The sequence below is a fragment of the Seriola aureovittata genome, chromosome 21 (genome assembly GCF_021018895.1).
Source record: "Seriola aureovittata isolate HTS-2021-v1 ecotype China chromosome 21, ASM2101889v1, whole genome shotgun sequence".
Taxonomy (NCBI): Eukaryota; Metazoa; Chordata; class Actinopteri; order Carangiformes; family Carangidae; genus Seriola; species Seriola aureovittata.
In genome coordinates this window covers 1,538,640-1,564,059 of record NC_079384.1, presented here as the reverse complement: position 1 = coordinate 1,564,059, position 25,420 = coordinate 1,538,640, and the positions used below count along the sequence as shown (strand labels likewise).

At 45.1% G+C, this 25,420-nt stretch overlaps 2 protein-coding genes across 5 annotated transcripts in view; one reads left to right on the top strand and one right to left on the bottom strand.

The window, feature by feature from the left end:
* Nucleotides 1-12,211, top strand: part of LOC130162151 (caskin-2-like) — a 49,237-nt gene extending 37,026 nt beyond the window's left edge. For all 4 annotated transcript variants that reach the window (XM_056365728.1, XM_056365730.1, XM_056365731.1 and 1 more), the window contains 9 exons: nt 1,626-1,753; nt 2,004-2,085; nt 5,018-5,091; nt 5,243-5,353; nt 6,316-6,417; nt 6,522-6,660; nt 6,731-8,941; nt 9,019-9,256; nt 9,354-12,211. In XM_056365728.1, coding sequence (XP_056221703.1) covers nt 1,626-1,753; nt 2,004-2,085; nt 5,018-5,091; nt 5,243-5,353; nt 6,316-6,417; nt 6,522-6,660; nt 6,731-8,941; nt 9,019-9,256; nt 9,354-9,450 — 3,182 coding nt within the window. In that variant the 3' untranslated portion in view covers nt 9,451-12,211. The remainder of the gene's footprint in view (nt 1-1,625; nt 1,754-2,003; nt 2,086-5,017; nt 5,092-5,242; nt 5,354-6,315; nt 6,418-6,521; nt 6,661-6,730; nt 8,942-9,018; nt 9,257-9,353) is intronic.
* Nucleotides 12,212-13,655: 1,444 nt separating this feature from the next.
* LOC130162154 (Na(+)/H(+) exchange regulatory cofactor NHE-RF1-like) overlaps nt 13,656-25,420 on the bottom strand; it is a 17,332-nt gene continuing 5,567 nt past the window's right edge. Inside the window, exons 2-6 of the mRNA XM_056365735.1 lie at nt 17,700-17,870; nt 16,511-16,664; nt 16,337-16,383; nt 14,439-14,540; nt 13,656-13,838 (exon numbers count right to left, since the gene is read on the bottom strand). Coding sequence (XP_056221710.1) covers nt 13,683-13,838; nt 14,439-14,540; nt 16,337-16,383; nt 16,511-16,664; nt 17,700-17,870 — 630 coding nt within the window. The 3' untranslated portion in view covers nt 13,656-13,682. The remainder of the gene's footprint in view (nt 13,839-14,438; nt 14,541-16,336; nt 16,384-16,510; nt 16,665-17,699; nt 17,871-25,420) is intronic.

Sequence of the window (25,420 nt, the reverse complement as noted above, 5' to 3'; positions counted from 1 at the left end):
CCCAAAGTCTTGACCTTGTGATGCCACCCTGCACCCCCACCCCCCCCTCACACCCCCAGTGCTGCAGTAACCGTAACCACGGTAACCCGTAACCACAGTTGTTTCCTGGCAGCAGGACGGAACAGTAAGTAACTCCCTCAGAGCCTCTGACTCCAGCGTGACTTCCTGGTGTCAGGTTTTTTGCAGCTTGTCAGTGAACCTGCCTCCACCCTGAAGCCTGGGCAGCAAAAACAGTCTTGAAATTTGTGGGGGTGGGGGGTGGGGGGGGTGGGGGGGGGGTTGTGGTTGTATTTGTGCTTTTAAAAATCAAAGAGATAATGAAACAACTGGTTCCAGATCATTCCTGAAATAAGTCAGAAGGAACATAATTTGCTTTTTGTTTTTTTTAGCCTTAGTCTGTGTGAGGTGTGGAGCTGGGACGTGATTTATCATCTTGGCACAAAAGCTCAATAATTAACACGTTGCATGTTATTTTTTTTAATCTGTACACAAACAGACTGAAAATGACAATTAGTGGCTTTAGGAGGAGTTTCCTGCGTCACTGATTCTTGCTAAGACGGATAAACTTGTGCGTCATCTGATAGTTACACCATACAACTCCAGCTAAAATCACAAATCGTCGTGGATACATTTCTGTTAATGTACGAGGCTTCGGCTGGTATCGTACATATCAATAATATCGTATATCACGATATTTGGGTGAGACGGTATCGAGATATAAAATTTTGAATATCATCCAGGCCTGTAATGTACAGGTTAAACAAACACGATATACATTAAGTGAGGTTATTGAGTTTTTGAACTTTGGACGGAGCCAGCTGTCAGCCCCTCCTCCAGTCATTATGCTAAGCTAGGCTAATTGCCTAGCCTACTCACAGCTAAGCTAGGCTAATTGCCTAGCGTAGCTTACATGGGCTTTTCATTCCTCTGTGCCGGCTCGAGCCGGAGACATTATGTTTTCAGGTTGTCAGTCCGTCACATTCTCGTGCACGTGATATCTCAGTGACGCCTCGAAGGAACTTCTTCAAATATGTCCACTTGGACTTGAGGATGACATGATTACATTTTAGTAAAGGCCAAGGTCACAGTGACCTCACAAAACAGTTTTTAAGGCCATAACTGATGAATTAATTCGCTAATTACGACACAATTTAACTCAAGTGTCTATAAGGATAAAATGAAGTGATGACGTTTTATATCCAAAAGGTCAAAGGTCAACTTCACTGTGACATCATAGTGTTCTTCAAAAGCACTTCTGGCCATTATTCAACTCTGTAACTCAGGAAGGAGACTGTGACAACATTTCCTGCAACTTATCTGGTTGCAACCACGACGATAGTGATTCCAGTTTTAGTTTCTCTGACATTTGTAAAGTAAATAAGTGTAAATCCTAAAATGTCAAACTCGTCCTTTAACGGTGAATAGGACTGAAAAGAATCATGACTTGTTCAAATAGATTTCTGCAGTGCGCTCAGACCACAGACTTTCTCTCTCTCAGTTTCCCAGCTCTTAAATTCTCTGAACGTCTCATTTTACCCTCCAATCTCTCTTTCTCTCTTTTGTCTTTCCTCTCTCTCTCTCTCTCTCTCTCTCTCTCTTTCTCTCTCTCTCTCTCTCTCTCTCAGGTGACAGAAACAGTGTTGGCAGTGCCGGCAGCGTGGGCAGCAGTCGCAGCGCCGGCAGCGGCCAGAGCTCCGAGAGCAGCCACAAACAGAACGGGACTCACAACCGCCACAACACCGACACGGGCAAGGTCAGACCTGCTCACAGAGAGAGACCCCTGATGTTACTCACAAATAACAACAAGCGTTTGTGGACTGTAATACTGAAATACAAACTGTATGTAGGGTGTTTCTCCTCCATCTTGAATTCACCATGAAAACTCCCCATCACAAGTTTTCAAATGCAGTTTTATGTGTTGTATGAATTCTCTAAAAGCTACGGAGAAAGGAGATTTTATTTCTGGATGATCTGACTGTCTCCTCCGTGTTGTCTGTGTGCAGCTGGCTCCCTCTGCTGGTGAATCAGGAGAACACGTCCACACTGCAGGAGCCGACCGCAGCAAACAGGTTGATGGATCCACAGGTGAGTCGAGCAACTGGACCTCAGCCTCTTTTCTCTGTGTTTAAACTGTTTGTTATAATGATTTGTTTTTTCCGTCTCAGTTTCCTTCTAAAAAATCTTTAAAAAAATAAATAAATAAAATTTGAGATTTTTTGTTGAATTGAAATATTTGCGGGAACAGTTTTAATTTATTGAGAAAAAAGTCATAATATTATGAAAAGAAGTCTTTGTATTGCAATAAAAAGATTACTTTTGGAACTAATTATGTTCTGTACAGAGTGTAAGTTAGCTCTTCATCCAGAGACAGTCCTTTTTATTTGAGTGGGTCACAAACCCTGAGCTTTAATCTGAACTTCTGTTCTGGTCTCTCTTTGACTGTGTCTGGAAACACGTCCGCTCATGGACTCAGAGATATTTTCTGGTGAATATTTGACTTGATTCTTTAAGTATTTCAACTTTTTTTTATCTTAATATTTTAATTTTTGTCTCTTAATGTCACTTTTTCTTGTAAATGTGCAGTGAGGATGATTTTAAAGTAAATATTTGACATCATCTCAAAGAACTGCAGATTGTTTTCTCGTTATATTGACACGTTCTTTTGGAAATGTTTTATGTTCTCAAGGTGCTGCAGATTATTTCTTTTTTTCTTCTAATATTATCATATTTATTATTTATTGACTTAATGATCTTTCTGTTCTTGAAATCTCAGATGTTTCACCCAAACAATCTGTCGTACATTTCACTTTTATTTTGAAGGGCTAAAACATTGAGTTATATCTTGAAAGAAAACACGGTTAGATGGAAAACTTAATTTAAATCACCTTTAGGACCCGTATCCAAGTGTTTGCACATCATGGTGAACAGCATCAAAGAGCAGCTGGATCCTGTTTGAGTAACTTCACTTTACCTGAGGAATGTGGCAGCAGAGCTTTAGTTCTGCAGACTGAGCTGTTACTGGCGTCAGTCTGAGAGGAAATGAGATGCAGGGAGTGAGAATGGACTCACCTCACCTCACCTCACCTCACCACTGAAACCAATAAAACCACCAGTTTCTCTCAGTTACCGAAACACATAAAAGCACTTGATCACCGCTCAAAGGAAAAACTGAAAAACAGGAAAACGTGTCGGATCTGAGCGGCAGGTGCAGGATTCACATGCTGCAGGTAAATCTGAGGACTCTGTGCTGAGAGGGGGCTTTACATTATATAAAGGAATGACCGGTCGCTGTTGACCTCAGGGTGAGTAGGAAGGAGAAGAGAGAGGGAGGAGACGGGAAGGAGCAAAACACATCCGTTAAATGAAGGAGAAAGACTTGAAGAAATGTCAGTGTAAAGCAGGACGGGCGGAGGGAAGGATGAAGTGTCAAACGTCAGGAGCTCTGCCGCTCTTCTTCTTCCTGAAGGGTAAGAAGTCCCGATCTGATGTTTGATTTATTCACATTTAACATGAAGACGGTGAAGATGATGCTCCTGATGGACTGATAATCTGCACTTCAGTGGAGAATTCATTAGGACCTGTTATTCAGTGGAAGTTATTCCAGACTTATTATATGTTGTTATATAATATTGACGTGAGTTAAGTTTTAGTTTCTCTTTCTGTTGGACTTTGAGAAGAGCTCAGTGGCTGAAGTTTAGTCTCTCACCCTGAGGCCAAGGGTTAGGGTTGCATTAAGTTGCATTAAATACAGAATAAAATAATCAATCAATCATTCATTCAGTCTTTATTTGTTTAGCACTTTGGCTTCAAAGACAAATGAGCAAAAGAGAAAAAGGACAAATCAAGTGAGAAAGCTGAGAATGAGATACAGTAAAATACACTAAAAAGAGCAATAAAGAAATCAGCAAATAAAGAAAATCAATAATAAAATAACAGATAAAATAGAATAAAATATAATTTACAACATAATTACAATAAAATAAGTGAATAGAATAAAGTGACTGATGATTAAAAACCATATTTAATTAAAAGCTGAGCTGCAGAGGTCACTACACTTTGAGTTTATGTTCCAACACTTCCAGCTGCTCTCAGGTCGCCACGTCGTCATGGAGACCGTTCCATCAGCTCGGAGCATCACAGCTAAAAGTTGCTTCTCCAAAGGTTTTAGTCGCTGCACTTTGGAACAATCGACAGACTTGTGTAGACATGATTCAACAAAGCAGCAAACTCCTGTTGAACGTTCATCGTGGACTTTAGTTTGACAACTGAACTTGTGCTTTTGCTGTAAATGCATTTCAAACAGTGTGTGAGTGAGAGAGCCGTTCACACCCCTGGTTCCAGTCTTCATGCTAAGCTAGGCTAATAGCATCTTGACTCCAACATACTGTATTTTACGTTGCACAGTTCCTCTGTGTGTTCAGAGCTGCTCTCTAGATGAAGCTTATTGTAAACGGTGCTGATTAAAAGGCAGATGGATCCTGACGAGCGAGAAGAGCGTGATCAGAACGTTTGCCTCGGGGTTTAAGACAGGAAGAGACGGGGGGGGGTTTGACACACACACACACACACACACACACACACACACACACACTCAGGCAGCTGTACGGTACCACAGAGTATTCGGCCACATTGAGGAGGAAAAAAGGCTGAAATTTCGAGAATAAAATCATATTTCAAAAAATAAAGTCAAAATATTATGAGTTGTAATTTTATGTTAAATTAACTTTAGGTTTAACAGATAAGGAGATATTGAGAACCTGTTTGATTTGTTTGTAATATTCCTAAAAATTGTTTTTTTTCTCTCGAAATTTCACATTTTCATAATATTACGACTTTATTCTTTAAAATTTCAGATTTCTTTTTTCCCCTCAGTGTGGCCCTGATACTCTGGTATAATCTGGTGTAACTTTAGCATGTGACACAGAACGTGGTCACTGTTACGTCACTCGTTTCCTTCAGTCACTCAGTGAAGCTTCTGTCGCCCTGGAGGAATGACGTGTGTGTGTGTGTTTTGTAGGTGGTTCCCGCCGGCAGGTGAACGGCACTCCTCAGAAAGGCTTCGTCAGACCGGAGCACCTGCTGGAGGGAAAGGTGAGTTCAGTAGTCTGGCTAGGTGTGTGTGTGTGTGTGTGTGTGTGTGTGTGTGTGTGTGTGTGTGTGTGTGTGTGTGTGTGTCGTGTGTGTGTGTGTCGGTGTGTGTGTGTGTCGGTGTGTCATGGATCTCCCTCCTCTCTGTCGTCAGGACTCGGAGGCGATCTACCAGTGGCTGTGTGAGTTCCAGTTGGAGCAGTACACATCCAACTTCATCAGTGCAGGATATGACGTCCCCACCATCAGCAGGATGACCCCTGAGGTGTGTGTCAGTGTCACAGTTAAAGTTTTACCTTTAATAAATCATGTTAAATACATGTTAGATAGATTACTAAGAGACGAAGCTTTCAGACGGATGTGAGAACATGTTGATCTTCTGTTCTACAGTTGTTCCTACAACAGAACCAGAACCAGAGAGTTCATGTCAACTCAGTTTTTATCTGTATATTTATAAAGCGCCAAATCAAATAGAAATAACATCGATTAGAGACCCAGAATCTCTGTGCAGTGTTCGGAACAGCAGGTTACGACCTCCATCACCATCGTTTTGAATTATTTTTACCAGAATATCACAATTAATGTTCATGTATTACTGTAAAACTTTAGTTTGGGAAGCTCAGTAACTCATTTTATTATAATATATGAAAATTGTTAATATGGCATCTTCAGGAAGAACCAGAGTGCGACGCAGACACATGTAGTTAATATGTCCTGACCTCCCCCTGTAAAGTGCCATGAGATAATATATATAATACAGTTTTGATTTGGCTCTTTACAAATAAAATAGAATTGAATTGACTTCCATGAACAAATGTCACATGTCAATGATCGAGGAAAAACAAGCTGGAAATGTTGATTTTAGTTTCTAGTTTTTAATCTCATTAAAGATGTAGCATTTAGCATTTAGCATTTAGCTTGGTGATGAAAACGAGTGTCACCTGGAAACACTGAGTTTAGATCCGTCATTGTTTTTGTTTCTTAATGTGTTTTATAAAAAAACAAACTTGTGTTTTTTCTCTATTTGCTTCAGTAGCAGTTTTTTTCATTTTCATATTTTCACATTTGTTTTTGGTAAATCAGTGAATTTACTCAGTAGAAATTGAGAAACGCAGAGTTTGTGGAGTTATAACCCTGTTTTTTTCAGCATGATATATTTTGTGCAGTTGTCACGTGTTGATTCTTTGTTTTGCTGATCACATATTGTACATGTGTTCTGGCGTTCAGGACCTGACGGCCATCGGAGTCACCAAACCCGGCCACAGGAAGAAGATCTCCATGGAGATCAGCAAACTGAGTATCCCCGAGTGGCTGCCCGACTACATCCCTGTGAGAGACGCTTTAACATTTCTGAAAAGCATCTGTTGTTGTTTCACCGCTCGTGTCAGAAAGATAAATGCTGGCGATGACGATGACTCTGTCTGTCGCCGCAGTCCGCCCTGGGGGAGTGGCTCAGTGTGATCGGACTTCCTCAGTACCAGAAGAGATTGTGCGAGAACGGCTACGACTCGATCACGATCGTCAAGGACATCACGTGGGAGGACCTGCAGGAGATCGGCATCACCAAACTCGGTGAGAGATCAGACCACATGTTCTGTGATGTCACTGTGAACCGCTGTGATGACCGCCGTCTGTGTTTCAGGTCATCAGAAGAAGCTGATGTTAGCAGTGAAGAGACTCTGTGATCTTCAGCGCTCCTGTAACCATGGCGACAGAACCGGAGGCGGGACTCTCAGACGGAAGCCCCCAGCCGCTCTGGAGCTGGTGGCCATCGAACACACGCCGACACACAACGTGCACGCTCACGCACACTCTGGCGCTCCCGCCAATAACTGCTGCCCCTCCCCTCGCACCCCTAGGGCCCTGCTCTCCTTCCAGGACAGCGAGCTGAGCTCCGAGCTGCAGAGCGCCATGATGGGCCGGGCGGGGGGAGGAGCCGCAGAGGCGTTCGGTATTAGGGGCGTGACTTCTGCGGTGGCGTTATCCGCCATGTCAGTAAGTCAGGAGAGCATCAGCACGCGGTCACGGGGCTCGGGGAATTCTGGGAATTCTGGACATTCAAATTCAGGCTATTGTCAGGCGCAACACGCCAGAAACTCCAGCCGGTCTGAGGAGAGTCTGGGGGGCGGAGGAGGGGAGGACGCCAAGCGAGGAGGAAGTAGTCCTGGAGGCCGAGGCCGACAGAGACCCACGGAGATGTGGGAGCACCAGAGTCGGTCTGTGACTCCCAACAAACTCCCCTTCTCCCCCCTCACGCCCCCGCTGACCCCGAGCAAAATGCCCCGCTTCGCCTACCCAGCCGTCCCACCCAAGGCCAAACACTTCCAGTCCCCCACCCGCCTCTATCAGCCTCAGCACCACCCACCCTCCTCCCCCTCCTCTCCATCCCCGCAGCCCTCCCCCACCCAGAAGGCCTTCAGTTACATCCAGGCTCAGACGGGGGTCAACGGCGCTCCGCGGGTCCTCTCCAAGCCGCTGCCCGGAGCGATCCCTCTCCTGGGGCCCTGGCCCGGACCGGCCCCAGCTGACGACGCCCAGAGGGGCCCCCACAAGAAGCGCGCCCAAAGTCTGACTCGCTACGCCCTGTCCGACGGCGAGCCAGACGAAGATGATGACCTCGCTCCCCCTTGCACCTCCGCTTCCGCTGCAGCCTTGCCCTCCTACGCCACCTTGTCGCGCAGGCCGGGACGTGGGCACACCAGCGCCACGGGGGCCCAACGCCACATCAACCGCAGCCACTCCTTCGCCGTGCGCTCCCGACGCAAAGGCCCGCCCCCGCCACCGCCCAAGAGGATGAGCTCGGTAAGCGGCAGCCCACCGCGCCAGCCGGGAAACGGTAAAGTCGTGGAGCCGGAGGTGAAGGGCGGGGTGGAGATAGAGAGCGTGGGCAGCGTGAGGAGCATCGCAGCGAGGCTGGAGGGGAGCAGCAGCAGTCCGTCCAGGAGGATAGACATCCCACCACCAACACACGTCCCCGTGTCGCCTGTTTTTAGCCCCGCCTCCTCCCCGATTCCACACGGACTTCCTGCTCACATCATCCTGCAGCACTCCAAACCTGTGCCCGCCCTGGGCGTCGGCGGCTTAAGAAGACCAGGAAGTGAGAGGACGGAGGGCGACAGTGACAGACAGAGAGGAGGAAACACTGATGGAGCGACTGAGGAGAGAGAGAGAGCGAGAAGAAGTGAAAGAATATCAAAAGGTGCGTCTCCGAAGAACAGCTCATGTGACCACCTGCCCTTCGCCAAGGAGGGAAACCTCACCATCAAACAGCGACCCAGGATCGCGGTCGTCAGCCGGGGCGACGGCGAAATGAAGACTCCCCCGGAGGATCCCGTCCAGACTCCGAACAGCCTGGAGCTCCCAGAGTTCAACCTGAAAGAGTCCGACACGGTGAAGAGACGACACAAACCCAAAGACAAAGACGCCTCCACGCCCGAGGAGGCGTCTTCACCCAACAGAGACGACAACCACAGGGCGAACGCACACGATGTCGCCGGGACGCAGAGCGGCGAGGAACCTCAGAGGAACGTTTTCCAGAGAGTCGGCTCGGTGGGAAAAGGCCCGAAGCCCCCGGTGTCCTCAAAACCTCCCAGTCCTCTCAAACAGCCCCCCAACATCAAACCAACACCCCCCCAGAAAACAGTTGCTCCGGTACAGGCGGGCGCACAAATAGCCATCCCCAAACTAACCAGCGTTCAGATTCACACGGTGTCACCGAAGCTTCACACGTGTTCCCCCAGTCCTAAAGCCGTGAGACACCCCCCCACGCTGAAGCTGGAGAGTCCGCAGAGAGCTGCTGGGCCGTCGGGGTCCAGACTCCCTCAGCTCAGCAGCACGCCGCCGTCAGCAGCAGGTAACAACGACCTCCGATAACATCTGAACTTCTTCTTCTCTGACTTCAAATCTAAACCAGCTCTTCATGTCCCTCAGGACCGACCCTCGCCGCGCTCCAGAGCGTCGCGTCAGCCGCTCCGTCCTCTCCGGTCCAGGCCCCTTCGTTCTCCGCCTCGGCAGCGGCGGTCCAGGCGGGGAGAGCGGGGACGCCCCAGGCGAGTGCGGCCGGCCTGGAGGTGCTGGCTCACCAGAGGCTGGAGCAAACCAGCACGTCACTGGAGGCGGCGCTCAAAGTGGTGGAGAACAAGCTGGCTCAAGGGAGCAGCGTGGACGGGTAAAGACGTCACTCACGTACAGGCGTGTCCGGGGGGGGGGGGGGGGGTTACATGTAATCTGTTCTGTGTGAGTAACTGTGTCTGTCTCCTCCTCAGCGGCAGCAGCACGGTCAAGGCGGCGGGAAATATCCTGGATGACATCAGCAACATGTTTGACGACCTCGCTGACCAGCTGGACGCCATGTTGGAGTGACGTCTCGGGAGCCACAGACAGGAAGCTGAGGCTCCATCAGACAGGAGTGCGCCTCCTGCTGCGGGTAAGACCAGAGACTCTGGGACTCTGGACGATTCACATTTGGGGAGGATTTCCCCGCTCAACGTGTCCTCTGTACTTTTCAACGCGAGCACTTCGCCTTAGGACGCACACCTGGGAAAACAGCAGCTGAGATCAGCTCCCACAATCCTGTGTGTGTGTTCAGCACGTTATTATCACTAAAGGGAACGAGGGTCCATTTAATTCACATTACCAGTAAATGTATAGATAAGTCTGTGTGTGTGTGTGTGTGTGTGTGTGTGTGTGTGTGTGTGTGTGTGTGTGTGTGTGTGTGTGTGTGTGTGTGTAGTCTTTGAGTATATTTATACCTCTGTGTTTGTTTTTAACAAATGGACTGATCACCTGGTGTATATTAGCGTTACTGTGTTATATATATAATCACAGTATATATGTACACTGCTGCTTACTGTCTATAACACGGGGAAATATTGTTTATTGTATTAAAAGCAGCTTATTCCATATTTATGTAGGTTTGATTTTACCAAAGTCTTTCATCCTCAGCAGGTTCGTGTCAGGACGGCGTCTTTAAAGCTCCGTCACTGTCAGTCAGTCAGAGTCTGTGGAGCTCCGCCCACCACAGCTCGCCTCAGGGTGCTATGAAGCGAATTTACTGTAACGCTGCTGTTTCCAATGAGCAGGTGAAGCTTTTAAACGTGTCAACAGGTGAAGTCGACCCGGTCAATAACCTGTTATAATGATAAGTGACTGAACACTGTAAGAGATTCTGTATCTATAGACGAGAGCTGTGTTTGGGTACGGAGGCGTTAGCGTGCCATCACAATAATTAAAGTTTTATATATTGATATATTTAAAAAGATATTATAAATTCATGAACTATAAAATGAAAATATAAATTTTACAATTGATATTTTTATTTCCATATTCCAGTAGTTCTCAGACGTTCTCACATCGAGGATCCGGTCTGAGGAGATTTATGTTTTTAGATGTTTATTACTGAAAGAGTTTGAACCAAAATATTCACACAGTCTGTCGTTGTGTCACTTATGGATGGAATTAAAAAGAATTATTATTATTATTATTCCCCTTTTTGCCCCAGGAACCCCCTCAAGACCCCTGGGGGTCCCCGGACCGCACTTTGAGAACCGCTGCCCTGTTCTGTCTTTAGATTAATAACTGAATCACAAAATTAATTTTTAATACTTTCTCATCAGTTTCTTCCTTTCAACATTTACAGTTTCTATTCTGTGATGACTTTAATTTAAAGCTACAGTGCACAACTTTGTAATGTGTGTGCTGACCAATCAGAGGAGGCCAGACTCTGCTGCGGGAGCTCACTGTGACTCCTCCCCCTGCGTCGAGGCTCACAGCTAGCGTTAGCTGCTGGAGGACGTCACTGTTACCGCTACCGCTGGTTTGATCCCCGGAGCTTTTTACTGTGGCTTTAAAGAAGTGAACGAAGCGCCGGGACGTTGCTTCTATAAAATAAAAGTGACGTCTTTAGATCAGAGCAATGATGAAATGGTGGCTGTAAATGTTAAAGCAGGAAACTGAAGAGTCTGAAGATGGAATTTGATCATTAAACATCGTCAAAACAGAGAAAATAGAAATGACTAATTGGCAAATTTAATTATCTTTTTATTTTGAATTTTATTCTTCATTTAAATAATTTTGGCGCACTCCCCGAGACTCCATGAAGGGGCGGGGCCTTGTCTCACAAAGCAGCAAATGTTAAGGTCAGTGTGCTGCTCTGGGGCCGGTTGCACAAAACACCTTAACATAAGAGTTAAGGTTTTTTTAAAATAAAAACAGTTGCACAAAACACCCTTAAGTCTTCTTCTTAAGATTTCCTTCAAATATTGACTTAAGTATTCAAGGTTTTCTCCTCATCTTAGTCTTAAACTTCGAGGAATCACTTTAAGTCAGTTAAACTGTGGCACAAAAGCCCTTAACGACCAAAGTTCACCTCGTTAAAACAACAGGAGGATGAGATCACAGGTATCACAGGTGCCACTGGCAGCAATCAACTGTCTCCATGGAAACAGTAGAATTTAACTGCTGTGAAATCTCTTTCACTGCTGCACCTTTCAAGAGAAGTAACTCCCTCAGCTAAGGAGAAATTTAACCTTAAGCGTCATATTTAAGTAGAAAACTTAAGGTGTTTAGTGCAACCGGCCCCAGAATCTGGATCTGTGGCCACACCTCCTCCGTGTGCACAGGTGTGTCGTTGAATCACTAAACTCAGAGTTATGAGAAGCAGCTTTATGAGACGAGGCGTTCAGGACCATCAGTTTATTTAAGACGGACGTCTCAGAGATGAAGTTTCTTCCTGAAACAGACTCCATGTTTTCAGATTTGATCCCTCTCCTCTTTCTGCACCTTAACGAGTGTTCGCATGAAAAGACGCTTTTATTGTTCAGTCTAACTCCACTGTCGTTCACTTCCTGTGTGGTTGTCTGTGAGACTTCCTCTGTCAGTGAGGCCAGTAAAGAAAAGCCATGACCTGAAGCCATCTTGAACCCTCTCTTCCTTTAATCCTTTGCACTTCCTGATTTTTGTGTTGTAACTAAAGCAGGGAGTCGTTGTGTTTGTAAGATTTTCAGGTGTTCTGACATTGAAACGTAAAAGTTTTAGCACTGTTTGTTCCTCTGTTCAGTTTTCATGGATGTCTGTTGCTTTTGTTGATATTTCATCCTGGAAATCATTAAATTGAGAATTTGTACTGTGTTTGTGTTTGTTCAGGTGCCTGAACACAGAAAAGAAAGTGAGTGTCAGACGGACGAAGGTGATTGGCTGCAAGTTTTTCCATGTTTTTATTCCTCCGTCCGTCCGTCCGTCCGTCCGTCTGCCCGTCTCGTTCTCGCGGACGCGATATCTCAGCAACACTTTGACAGAACTTCCTCAGATGTGATGCAATCGTGCACTTGGACTCAAGGATGAACTTAGTAGATTTTGGTGGTCAAAGGTCAAAGGTCAAGGTCAGTGTGACCTCACAAAACACTTTTTAGCCTTTACTTAAGACTTCACAGAAATTATGACAAAATTTCACACAGATGTTTAATATTTTCTCTGACTCTGGATAAACAGGGATGTGACCTGGAACTAGTCTGAGCGGCGGAGGGATACGACCACGAGGAGGTGGTTCTAGTTTTTCCTTAGTTTGGTCGCAAAGGTCTTTCGTGCAGCAGCTTAAATGACTTTAAGTGATTCCTTAAGTAAAAGACTAAGATAAGGAGAAAACCTTAAATACGTCAGTGAACATTTTAAGGAAACCTTAAGGAGAAGACTCCAGGGTTCTTTGTCCAACTCTTTTTATTTAAGGAAACCTTAAATCAGACTTGAAGTAAATCTTAATTTAAGGTGTTTTGGTTCAGCTCCAGGTAAAAACCTCCTGAACCACTGACACTGAGGGAATACAAACCAGGAGAAGCTGATGGCAACGGTGGTAAAGACAACAACTCCCATGATCCCACGCTGCTTCACAATGTTTTGAGGCGGGAGTTACAACCTGTTCAAATCCAGAAACGTCATGAAATCAGTCAAAATAAAGTTTCTTCTTAAATCATTTATTCATGTATGTACAAATCGAACAAGAGCAACATGAAAAAATAATTTCATCGAATCATATATCGTGATGTCAGAAACCCTGGAGGTCGTTTCCACGGTTACCTGATTCTAAAAATCGCCCCCAGCCATCGTACGACTCGACGCTGTTGGAACAGGTTGTCGTGGTTACTGTGGCAGTGAGGGCTCAGCAGATACTCAGACACCGAGTGAAGAAAACTTTCATTCTAGTTGCTGATTTCAGACGCCGACGTCTCACCTTTATTTAAACTAGATTTCGAAAATCTGCCAATAATTTATTTTCCCTGCAGCCCCGTCACTGCTGACGCGAGGACCTGTACATCTCTACTCTCTCTCTCTCTCTCTCTCAAACATCCTGCTTCATATATTAACATTCATTCCTGTGTGTGACATTGACATTTCAAAAGTGGCAAAAAACCCTAAATTAAAACAATGAGATCATCAATAATACTGTTTCAACACGGGACTTTAAAATGTTCTGAACGAACACTGTGTCTGTCGGAACCAGATCCAGAGACCAGACACTGATTATCTCTCTGGGTTCTCCACCGGGGGGGGGGGGGGGGGGGGGGGGGGCAGAGTGATGATGATGATGATGATGATGGTGTTTACAAGTTGCTGAAGAGTTCGTTCCTCTTGCTCCAGTCCATGGGCGGGGCTTTCTTGGCGGCTCGTTTCTGATGGGCTCGTTCTCTGGCCTGAGCCAGCGACAGACCCAGACCCAGACCCCCGGTTCCTGAGGTCGGCCCCGGGGCCCGGTCGGCCTGGAGACGCAGAACACACAGACAGTTTGTTATTCTCACCCTGACCCAGGACTGTCCTATACATTTCAACAGCAGGATTTTCAGGGTTTACACACAAACTTTAATAATAACGACCTATTTGTATATTTTCAGCTCAGTCACATGATCCACATTCAACCAACATGAGTCACGATCAGAGTTTGAATCATGTCTGACACTTACAGGTCTCATAAACAGCTGTAATTACATTGATTAATGAGTCTTATTGATTGAATTTAAAGCAGACTGGAGGATTGGGGGAAATACAATAATAACATAAATCACAGTTATAATTTCACGTCATATTTTATCTTTAAAAAAGCTGCATTAGTTTTCAAAATATTTTATATTATGACTTTTCAGAAAAAATATCTCAACTTTATTCTTGAACTCTGTGATTCTGTTCCTAATAATAAAATATTAATAAACTTTATTTACTTTTCTTAACAAAGTTACAAAGGGCTTTACGGAAAGAAAAGGGGGAATTAAAAACAAACAATGAAACAGGAAAGTTACATGAAAATATAAGTAAAAAAAAAAAATAAAATTATGATGATCTAATGTTCCATGATGGGATGTTACCTCTGGAGGGGGGGTGCCAGTGGTCGCTGCTGGCAGGGAGGTGTTGGAGGAGGCGCTGGAGGCCGACGAGCTCACAGACCCTTTAGTCTTTATCACTGACACCTGTTCAAACACACACACACACACACACACACACACACACACACAATCAATCTGGTGTTACACTTATTAACGTCATGTCTGTCGATCGTCTCTGATTCTCTCGGCTCAGAGTCACATGTTCCTGCTGAACACCTGCATGTCAAACAGCTGACTGACGGTTCATGGCGGCACTACGATGTTCACAACACAACGGTACACAATGTTTACATTTCTTTTTTTGCAGGGGGTTGATTTCTGTTATTATATTGTGATATGATTGTTATTTATATTGATTTATAATCACTGTATCTTATGTTTCAGTTTAGTTTTTTATAACACAGAACAATAATATTGCTTTTTATGTTTCAGGAACATGACGTCTGATATTATCAAGTCTGGTGTTTTAGGACAACACTGACAACACTACTATATATAATATAATATAATATAATATAAATGTAACTTGAGCTACACAGACAAACAGTCGGAGTCTTGTGTTGGTTTGACTCTGAACATCATCAATCATTTACACACTGACAGAGTCTGAGACTGTTTCTACTAAAATAAAATAGTTTTTAACTGAAGTCTTCACAGAGAAGTTTCTGAAAAGACTGATGATAATGAATTTCCTGTAACGTCTTTTTTAAATTTTATTTCACAACACATGGTGACACTGGCTTCACTGTCAGGAGGTAAAACCCAAAAGAGGAAGCTGTGTGAACATGAACACGAAACACTGTCGGACTGAAACACTTTCACTTTGTGCTACACGTATTTAAAAACCCAGAATATAATTACTTCAAGCTCTCAAAAACCAGTCAGATGAAAGTGTGTGTGAAGAGTCCAGCAGGGGGCAGCACAGCCTGCTTCAGTAACTACAGTCATCAGTCACTTATTAAAGCTGAAGAATGAAACATTAAAAACACGCGTGACCTGTTGACTGAACTTTTCGCTTCCTGTACGAATGACTGAACATTGACTCATCGACACCCGCCCTGCAGTTATGTTTCCTACAGGCTGTGAACGCACCACGACAAACCACAACAACTGCAGGAGCTTTATATTCCAGTCAGACACTGAGGAGCGTTTGAGCTACGTTTTGTTTCCAAGAATATACAAACAAACAAACAAACAAACAAACAGCAATACACAACGTTTAAAACAAAGTTTCAACTCAGTTTCATCAGCGCGCACGCACACACACGCACACACACACACACACACACACACAAACAAACACACACTGACAACATGGGAAAAGTGGATTGGCCCCTCTGGTGACATTGTGGCTGACCCTTCACCATGGCAACAAGAGCTCAGCACCGTGCGTTTTCCTCTCTCTCTCTCTCTCTCTCTTTCCTGTGTCCTGGAGGATCATGGGATTGAAGTGGCTTTAACTCTCAGGGCGAGTTGGGGATTATGCAAATGAGCGAACTAACGAGCTGTTTACACACTCGCTCAGATTCAGATTCTGCTCCGCTGCAGCAGGAACAAACACTCATTCACCAGCTATTAGGTAACAACTGCCATAAACACTCATGACGACCTCTGACCTGTGTGTGTGTGTGTGTGTGTGTGTGTGTGTGTGTGTGTGTGTGTGTGTGTGTGTGTGTGTGTGTGTGTGTGGAGAGAGGAGGGGGGAGCATGGCTGCTCCTTGTTTACTTTTGATAAACTCCTCTGGCCGTGGAGCGTCACACAAACACTCTTCGTTAAAGAGACACTCCGCTCATTTTACACTTCAGGATCATGGAGACCCCCTGATGATGTCACAGTGATGTCATCAGACTACAGTGTGTGTGTGTGCAGTGGTCCTCACCTCTTCCTCCTCTGATGGTCTCTGTGACACCGGCTCAGGAAGAGGTCCTACAGAAGAGAATCACGTCATTACACAGTCACTGAAGCAGTGTGTGTGTGTGTGTGTGTGTGTGTGTGTGTGTGTGTGTGTGTGTGTGTGTGTGTGTGTGTGTGTGTGTGTGTGTGTGTGTGTTACCGGTGAGGTGCTCCTCAGTGGGCAGGACGTTGCACCTCTTGAAGAAGTCGTCGGCCTCGGCATCGACCACCAGCAGACTGGTCTCGTCTCCTCCAGACTTGATGTTTGCCACCACCTCCGAGTGCTGCATCCCAAACACTGACACCCCGTTCACCTGGGGGGGGGGGGGGGGGGGTGTTAAATACAGGTGTACTGTTGTTCCAAGAGTTTCTGAGACTACAATAGTCTGGGTCCAGGAGGCAGCCCCCAGCTGAGTCCTGACCCAGGTCTGAGTGTTGTAAAGAGTTTCATGTTCATTCTGGTGATTGTAAATAGATGGATTGAGTGTGTGTGTGTGTGTGTGTGTGTGTGTGTGTGTGTGTGTGTGTGTGTGTGTGTGTGTGTTTGGACAATGGAGCGTAACGTTCCACTGGTGGAGAAGTTCCAGTAACACAGACGCAAAGTAACTGAGTTATCATGATGTTCCGAAGATAAAAGTGACGAATGGAGTGACAGTAAGGAGAGTGATGGAGGATGCTGGGTAACTGATATCACAGGGCAGGGTACACACACACACACACACACACACACACACACACACACACTCCCAGAGTTGGAGCTAATCAAACATCCAGCAGATAAGGGAACTGAGGAATTCCAGTGGGAGGACGAGTCTCTGGTGGTACAGAGCACGGTGACCTCTGACCTCTGCACAGACTTCATCACATTCTCCACATTCTGAAATCCTCAACATGTATGTGTGTGTGAAGACATGGTATGACTTTATTTACCCCCCTCCTCCCCCTCCTCCTCGAGTTCAGCCCACAGACACAGTAAGTGGATTAACTCCGACCCGGCCATGTTGAACATGGCTGAAACGCCCGGGTGTCTCACACACACACACACACACACACACACACACACACACACACACGCAGATATATGAACACGTGCACACACATGTAAAAACATACACACCACAGTAACACACACACACACACACACACACACACACAACACACACACACACACACACACACACACACTCCGCCTCCTAACGCTTCAGGGATTTCAGCTTTCTGCTTACCCACTGGTGTAATAGGATTACAGCTGATACACAAACAAACTAAATAAAACACACAAAGTATCAAGCAGGACTGATGGGTGTGTGTGTGTGTGTGTGTGTGTGTGTGTGTGTGTGTGTGTGTACCTGGACGATCTTGTCCTGTGGTTTGAGTCCGGCTCTCTGTGCTGGAGAGTCGTCGTCCACGGCTCTGATGAACTGACCCGGTTTGGACTTCTCACTGTGCAGGTTGAAGCCGTAGCCGTTAGCTCCCTTCTTCAGGTGGTAGAGACGAGGCCGCAGCCCACCACTCTCATCCTGCACACACACACACACACACACACACACACGTCAGAACAGCTCATAGCATCAGCATGAACTAGTCGATCAAAATGATGATATTAATCCATAATTTATAACGTATAATTAATGAATGCATAAATAATGAGGAGCTATGAGATGGTGGCCTCTCCCCACCTTTACTACACAGATACAAACACATTGTTATTAATTATTATCATTATTATGCCACAAAATACTGATTCTAACATTGAGACTTGGACATTTCATAAAACCTTCAGACAGATTGAAGAGAAGCACAACAACAGCTGATCTCTCTGGTGGTTGAACGGTTTTTCTATGTAAAGTGAATCAGAGGACGACAAACAGCAGCAGAGCCGGAGACGCTCGGTAACGTGTCTGATCACAGGGACCAGCAGCTGCTCTCAGACGTGGTCATTCATTGACTATTTAGTGCCGTTGATGTGAACTTTCTCCACTGCAGGTGCTTCACGTCATCGCTGCAATCATTACATGTTCTGTACGTCACGTAACTTCCCTGTTTACACACTGTGTACATGGAGCTGATTGGGACAAATAACATGAGGGTAGATTTAAAAACAACGTCTTCACAGCTGCGTCTTCGTCAGGCGTTTTTCCAACTCTCCTCTAAACGAAGACACGTATGGAAGACAAGCTCCACCCACAAAAGAAGATCAATAGTATTATTTTTTATATTTATTCATTTATTTAAGCCCAAAATGATGAGACAGAAAGTTCAAGTTCAAGTATTTGACTCGACATCTCCTCATTTCGTATCGATTATCGCAAAAATCTGGCGATACGATTCGACCAGGAGCCAGGGGGCGGTTCCACAAAACACCTGAAGTTTTCTACGTAAGTAAGAGACTTAAAGTTAAATTTCTCCAAATCTTTGCACTTTAACTATGAATAAAAAAAAGAATTGAACTGTTTTTGAGAATCAGTATCATAAAATATTTCCTTACACCCCTACATCACATATTATTGACATAAAGTTGTATTTTATTTGTATTTTTGTTTAGTATTAGTCTAAATGTGACTTAAAAATTAAAACTTCCAACTTGATCTCAGAATTTAGATTTAACGTAAACTGTGTTTCCTCTCTTTTCTCTTTTCCAGACAGATTTTTTCTTCCACATCCACGAGAGAAGAAACTCAACATCCCCGTCACAGCTGACACGTTACGGAGGCAGTAACAGTCTGTGAACACCTGAAGCTCCCGCCCAGCTGATAAAACCGCTGCTATCTCTGCGACATCCTCGACTATCAGGGGTTATCTGTAAATGATTCTCAGCCAGCTGAACATTTAAGATCCACTGCTGCATCCTCAGCATCTCAGCCGCTCCGGCGGTTAATATGAACTCAGCGTGGTTGATGATTGCTGAAACCTCCCGGGCGAGGACGACCTCAGACGAGCTGATTGTCAGGTTGAACAGCTGGCAGTTAATGAAGACGATAAGGATGATATAACAGGTGAGGTGCAAAGTGCAGGAATGCTGCGCGCTAAAGTCGCCTCGCCTCACAAGCAGAGGCGTGAACGTTCTTCTTGATAAGGGGATTTAACAGCTGATGGTTTTATTACATGTGAGACGTGATGAACCAGCAGAAAGTGACAGGTCACCTCACACCTGTGGAGCTTTGGAGCATCTTTCACACACGGAGCTTGTTGCATCTAAACAGCCAGATATTTTCCTCTAGAGTTGGTGGAGACCAAAACAGAGCGAGTGAATATTAGCCTTACATTCACCTGCTCGCTAACACGTTAGCATGTTAAACTTTCTAACATGAAAACATGTCAGTGTTGTGTGTGACCCGCTGCCCTCAGGCCACCATCAGACAGGAAGAGGTTTTCTAGGGGCGGTAAGTGTGTTGCGCTCATGCTCCTCGGGTGTCGCCGTGTTTCAGATTCTCAGAGCATCTGGAGTTTTTGCAGGAACCTTCTGAACGCCTCAAGTTAAAAAAAAAGAAAGATAAAAGTTCAACTCAGAGCAGAAAGTTGCTTTTCCCATCGTCCAATCTGAAGAATTGAGAGGCGGGCCTTCTCTGGACAACAACAAACATGGAGGAGGAACTAGAGCTTCAGCTAACGTTCACTCACTTCTCCCCGGAGAAGCTGCAAGAAACATCTGAACGAACTGCAGTGATTGGCAGCAGATTGTCAAACTTTCCTCCTCTCTTCCTAAAATACGCCTCAAACCAACAGGTGAAGCTCCTGGATCAGCTGCTGGAGGAGGAGGAGGAGGAAGAGGAGGAGGAGGAGGAGGAGGAGGAGGGGGAGGAGGAGGAGGAGGAGGAGGAGGAGGAGGATGAGGAAGAGGAGGAGGAGGAAGAGGAGGAGGAGGAGGAGGAGGAGGAGGAGGAGGAGGGCTTCCTATGTACCCACACAGGATCTACGTTTCCCTGCGTCCTCCACCTGTAGCCTACATGTATATATTTAAATGACATGTCCAAATCTGTGAGTTTACTTCACAACAATACGAGTTAGGCTGAGGACAGGTGAGTCAGCGGTGACGAACAAAGATGCATCATACTGCTGTTTTCTTTTATAGATTATACGCCTCAACAATAAGGCAGTGAGGTGTGCCGTGTGTTTTGCAACCTGTGAAAAGCTTCATGGATTAAAAGTCCCGTCCCTGGATTTCATTTCATAACAAGCTCTGTGGATGAGTAAAGATCGGAAGAGTCACGTTAAAACATCTTTAACAGCTGCTCGTACACACAAACGTGGGGAACACACCAAGGTTTATTCTGTTTTTAGATGAAGCTAACTTTATCTGACACTGTTTCCTCAACAACAAGTCGGCCAGGTGAGTTGAGACGGACGATCTGACGAGCAACTCTTGGCTGCTGAAGAGTGTTAGAGTCCGTCATGTAAGGTGAACGAGCACCTTATAATCCAGTTACTGCACCGCGGGGAGCAGAGACTCACAGACAGACTCCCACCTCCGTCACTCGTACGTGAGCTGCGTCGTTCTGCCGGTGAATCTACGTTCGATCTGAAGAAGACCCTGGGAGCATCTCTCTCTCTCTCTCTCTCTCTCTCTCTCTCTCTGACATGAGTCTGTGTCTCTGGCTTCAGGCCAACATGTTGCCGGTCAGATCTCCGTCTCTCCCACTGGTTGAACTTGTTGTTTCGGTCAGAGAGGCCTGAAGGGCCGAGGCCTGGGCGTAGTGACAGCACCCAGCGGGGAGGTGGAGGAGGAATAATGGAGGCAGCAGGAGAGGCTCAGGAAGGATGCCAGGAGGAGTTTCCTTTTGATCAGATTCAAAACTGCTGACGGTTTCAGTGAAAGTTTATCATTCACCACAGACTCCTGGAATAAGCAGAGCAGCAGGTTTCCTTTGCATTTGAAGCTTAGAACTGAGTAAACCAGGACATTTCTGAACGGTGGTGAGGAAAGTACAGACATGTTAACAAAAACAATATGCGTCTTGTGTTGAAGCAGCAGCTGTCTCGAGTATAACCTGCACTATACGTGACATCTGAGCACTTTCTGATTTTCAGTGCACACAGGAAAACCACAGTATCAGCAGACACACAGCAGAGCGGTGCAGCGACAGCACCTCTGGGTAAAGTCCAGCAGAGTCTCCACTACATGCCTGCACTCATATCATTTCCAGTGTTTGTTGCCAAAGCAACACTGACAATAAAGATCAGAGGAGACGCGTTTCCACACGCTCAGCAAATTCAACAATGATGATCCTGATGATCCTGATTCTTACTGTGTTGACTGCTGTCGTCTCACTGTGTGCACACTGCTGATGGGAAGTGATATCCAGTGGAACATACAACGTTGGCCACCAGTATTTCAATGGCGTCTGGTCTCTGATGCTCAAACCAGAGGCATGGGGCACATTTAATAATGTAGTTAATTGTTGGTACATATTAACATACGGTGCATATTCTATAGCACAGGGTCAAGTTACCTACTGAAAACACGATGAACATTTTTTGACGTTTTTTCCCCTTAATATATTGTGACATTTTTATGCCGTACTATACTATGACCTATGACATATATATGGCATATTTGTCCCTATATCAATAATGATGTTACCATATGTGTCCCTTATAAGAGGATATATCAATATTGTTCCAATCTCTAACAGGTTTCATATGTAATTTTTACATATAGAGGCTATACTTTAAATACATCCATGATTTTCCTTCATATTTCATATATGGAAATTCAGATCTTATATGTTAATAAACCGTTTGGTTGACAGCATTAAAAAGCCACTCTCTTTGTTTTGGAGGGGACTGGGATGTTGAGACTGAGTGTGATGTGAAAACTTTATGACTCTCTGGGCACAGAGGGGAAGTCTCATGTCGTCCACATACTGATGTCTTTCTGTACAACCACCCTAACAGGTTTGTCTGTAAAACATATGATCGTCACACTGAGCAGCAGTCAGTTGTATCTCAGTGTGTGTCGTCGTGTCTGTCCAAAACTGTTGCACTGATTAACACTGAGCACTGCAGCTTTGTGTTTATGGCCTGAGGAAGTCATTAGCTTTACATAATCAAACACAAACTACACAGAACCGCCACCATGTGTAGCAGTGTGGTTATCATTAACTGGCTGAGACAAAAACAAACAATCTAGCCTCAGCGCTATAGCAACAAGCTAAAGGAAGACAGGAAGTGGTTTCTTCAGGTTCCACCCCAGCAGCTTACAACTGAGAGCAACCCGCTGTGTGTCTGCATGTACCCATGTTTGCATTGGTGTGTGTGTTTGTGTGTGTGTGTGTGTGTGTGTGTGTGTGTGTGTGGTTATAGAGAACCACACTCCAAACCTGAAATGAGTTTAAGGTTCACACTGGGCTTTTCAACCTTCTCATGCGACTTTTACATGTTATGTTTTAGCCACTGAGCCGAGTCTGAGTCTGAGTCTAAGTCTGAGTCTGAGTCTGAGTCTAAGTCTGAGTCTGAGTCTGAGTCTGAGTCAAAGTGCATGAACGTAACAAAGAAACTCGACGCAGCTCCATTTCTAAAAGTCGTTGGTAAAAGAGGAAATAAAGTGAAGCAGGTGACTCATTTAACATTAAATAAACTATTTTCAGCACATGCTGCTCGTCCACGTCCTCATTAAGTTAGAAAGGCATTAGAAGCTAATGTGAAGCTACTTTAAATTTTAGCTAGCAGACATTTTACTGATAACATCAGGAGAAATGACACGCTGTTATTTCACTGAACTGTGTGCAGCTGCTCTCGTTAGCTCGCCATAGATTCTCAATTTAGCAAACGTGGACTGATAAGAAAGAGAGCAGCTTGAGGACCAGCGCCTTATGTTATATAGTATAAATCAGTCAGAGTGTGATAGGGGAAGAGACTTCAAAGACACTTAGCTAATTGCTTGCACCAAATGTAATTATAATCCCTGTCCTGCCACAGACCCTGATAACATCTTGACAGATCTGCAGACTTTCAATGGACAGTTGAAGTTGAGGGTTCAGTCGATGCAGAGGAGAATAAAACCATCAGAGGGGCGACGGCGTTAAGAGCATGTCCTCCATTAACTTCAAATGCCAAATGCTGAAAAATGAATGTATGCGTCCCTGTTCCTCGACGGTAAGAATGAAGCCTGTGGGGAAAGTGTGGACGACCAACAGGCTGTTTTGTATCTGGGCGCCTGTTTATTTAGACTATGTCACTAAGAAAACAGTGAGGCAGCGAGGATCTCAGTCAGATGACGCCAACAGCCCTTTCATGAAGTTTGTTTTGGACGGCGGCCCACACAAAGAACCAGCTGATGAAAAGTTGCTGCCCCGGGCGATGTCATCAAGATCTGGTCTCAGTAACAAAACCTTTACTAAAACAAATTCCTCCACGTGAGGGTCGGGTCAAGTCCGTTTCTCTTTATATAGCACCAAGTCACAGCAGAAGTTATCTCAAGGCCCTCTACAAATACAGCCGGTCTAGACCGCACTCTTTATAACACTTGGTGACAGCGGCAGGAAAAACTTCCTTTAAAGAGGCAGAAACCTCGAGCAGAACCGGACTCAGGGTCGGGATCATTCAAAACATGATTATAATGTCACTGAACCCTCTTGTGGAGAAGTTTCTGATGTAGTTGAAAAGTAATTTAAAACTTTTGAAGATGCCACACTGACGACCACACATCCGATCAACTTGACGCTCTGAGGACGAGGACGTGCAGCATCAACTGTGAAGTTTAAACAGGGAAACGTTAAACGACAGTCGTCGGGGTCGGAGCGACGCATCCACGTAACTGACGTCGAAGAATTTAGAAACAGCATGGCCATCAGATCTGTCCGCTACAGAACATCCCGTCCCACTTAGAAAATATCTTGCTGACAATTCATTTAAAAACTAATTTAAAGATTTCTTATAAAAATATACTCTGTATTGATCCAGTATTGGTCGAGCTACGCCACTGAATAACTGAAGAATCAACTCAACATTTCACTCACCAAAACTACAAAATGCATCCAGATAAAATATTAAACCCACTGGGTGTAACTCCGACTGAACTGAACAAGTTTCGTCTCTAATCTGTTTTACCTGCCTGGAAACATCCTGTCAATGGAATAAACTTAAGCAACTGCGGCCATGTTGAGTAACGTCACAGTTTAATCTTGATTTACAGCACATTCACTACTCCTGAACCAATAAAGTGACAGATTAATTGTTCTTTCCCAGGCTTATATGAGCCAAGTGATAAGAGACGTTGTGAAACACTAAAGGAGAAATGATCCTCAGTAAAGATGAGAGCTGCCTCAAGGCCGTCGCTCCAAGTACAAGGATCAAAGTCTTAAGTTCCTCTGTGAAGGAGAGCAAGCAAGGAGCACAAAGAGTTGTGAGACGATGGGTGGAAATATAATAAGTCAATCATCTTCTCTGAATGAGTAACCACTGGGCTGACCATTAAAAACTGACCAGGTTAAAACTCTAGTATAAGACGTTGCTGGTTATTTTCATTCTGCCGAGTGTCAGCCGGTCACAGTGTTTTAACACAGCCGTCCTCATTTACATGTTTTTCAGTTTCTTTTGTCAGACCACAGAACGTGTTTGAAACTGGGACTGAAACGCAGCGACATGTTAAACAGCTGCTGCTGCTAAAATCCCGATTTTATCACCACGACGTCGTCCGACAACATCACCGAGCAAGTCAGGTAAAGACAAAGACTGAGCTGTGATTCACTGTAAAATGATCCTTCAGAGAGAAAGTGAGACGCTGATTCACGTCAGCTGCTGCGCGTTCAGAGGGAGGGAACTCGTACTAACGACTCTCCTCTGCAGAGAGAAGCTGAGGTTTGTCCAGAAAGTCGCTCGATCTGTCGCTAAGCTGCTAAAGGATCTGACAAGCTGGTTAACCAAAGAAACAAGGTTTTCAACGACCAATGGGGAAACTTGATCACTCAGTCAGTCAGCGACATTCGCATTTATAGTTCTGTTATAGTCAAATGTCAAACCTTCCCTCCACACTGTGAACCCCCCCGCTCATTCAGGATCCTCTTATTCCATCATTTGTTTGACCCGTTCACATCCACAACTACAGAACCGATCGCTGTTTAATCCCGCG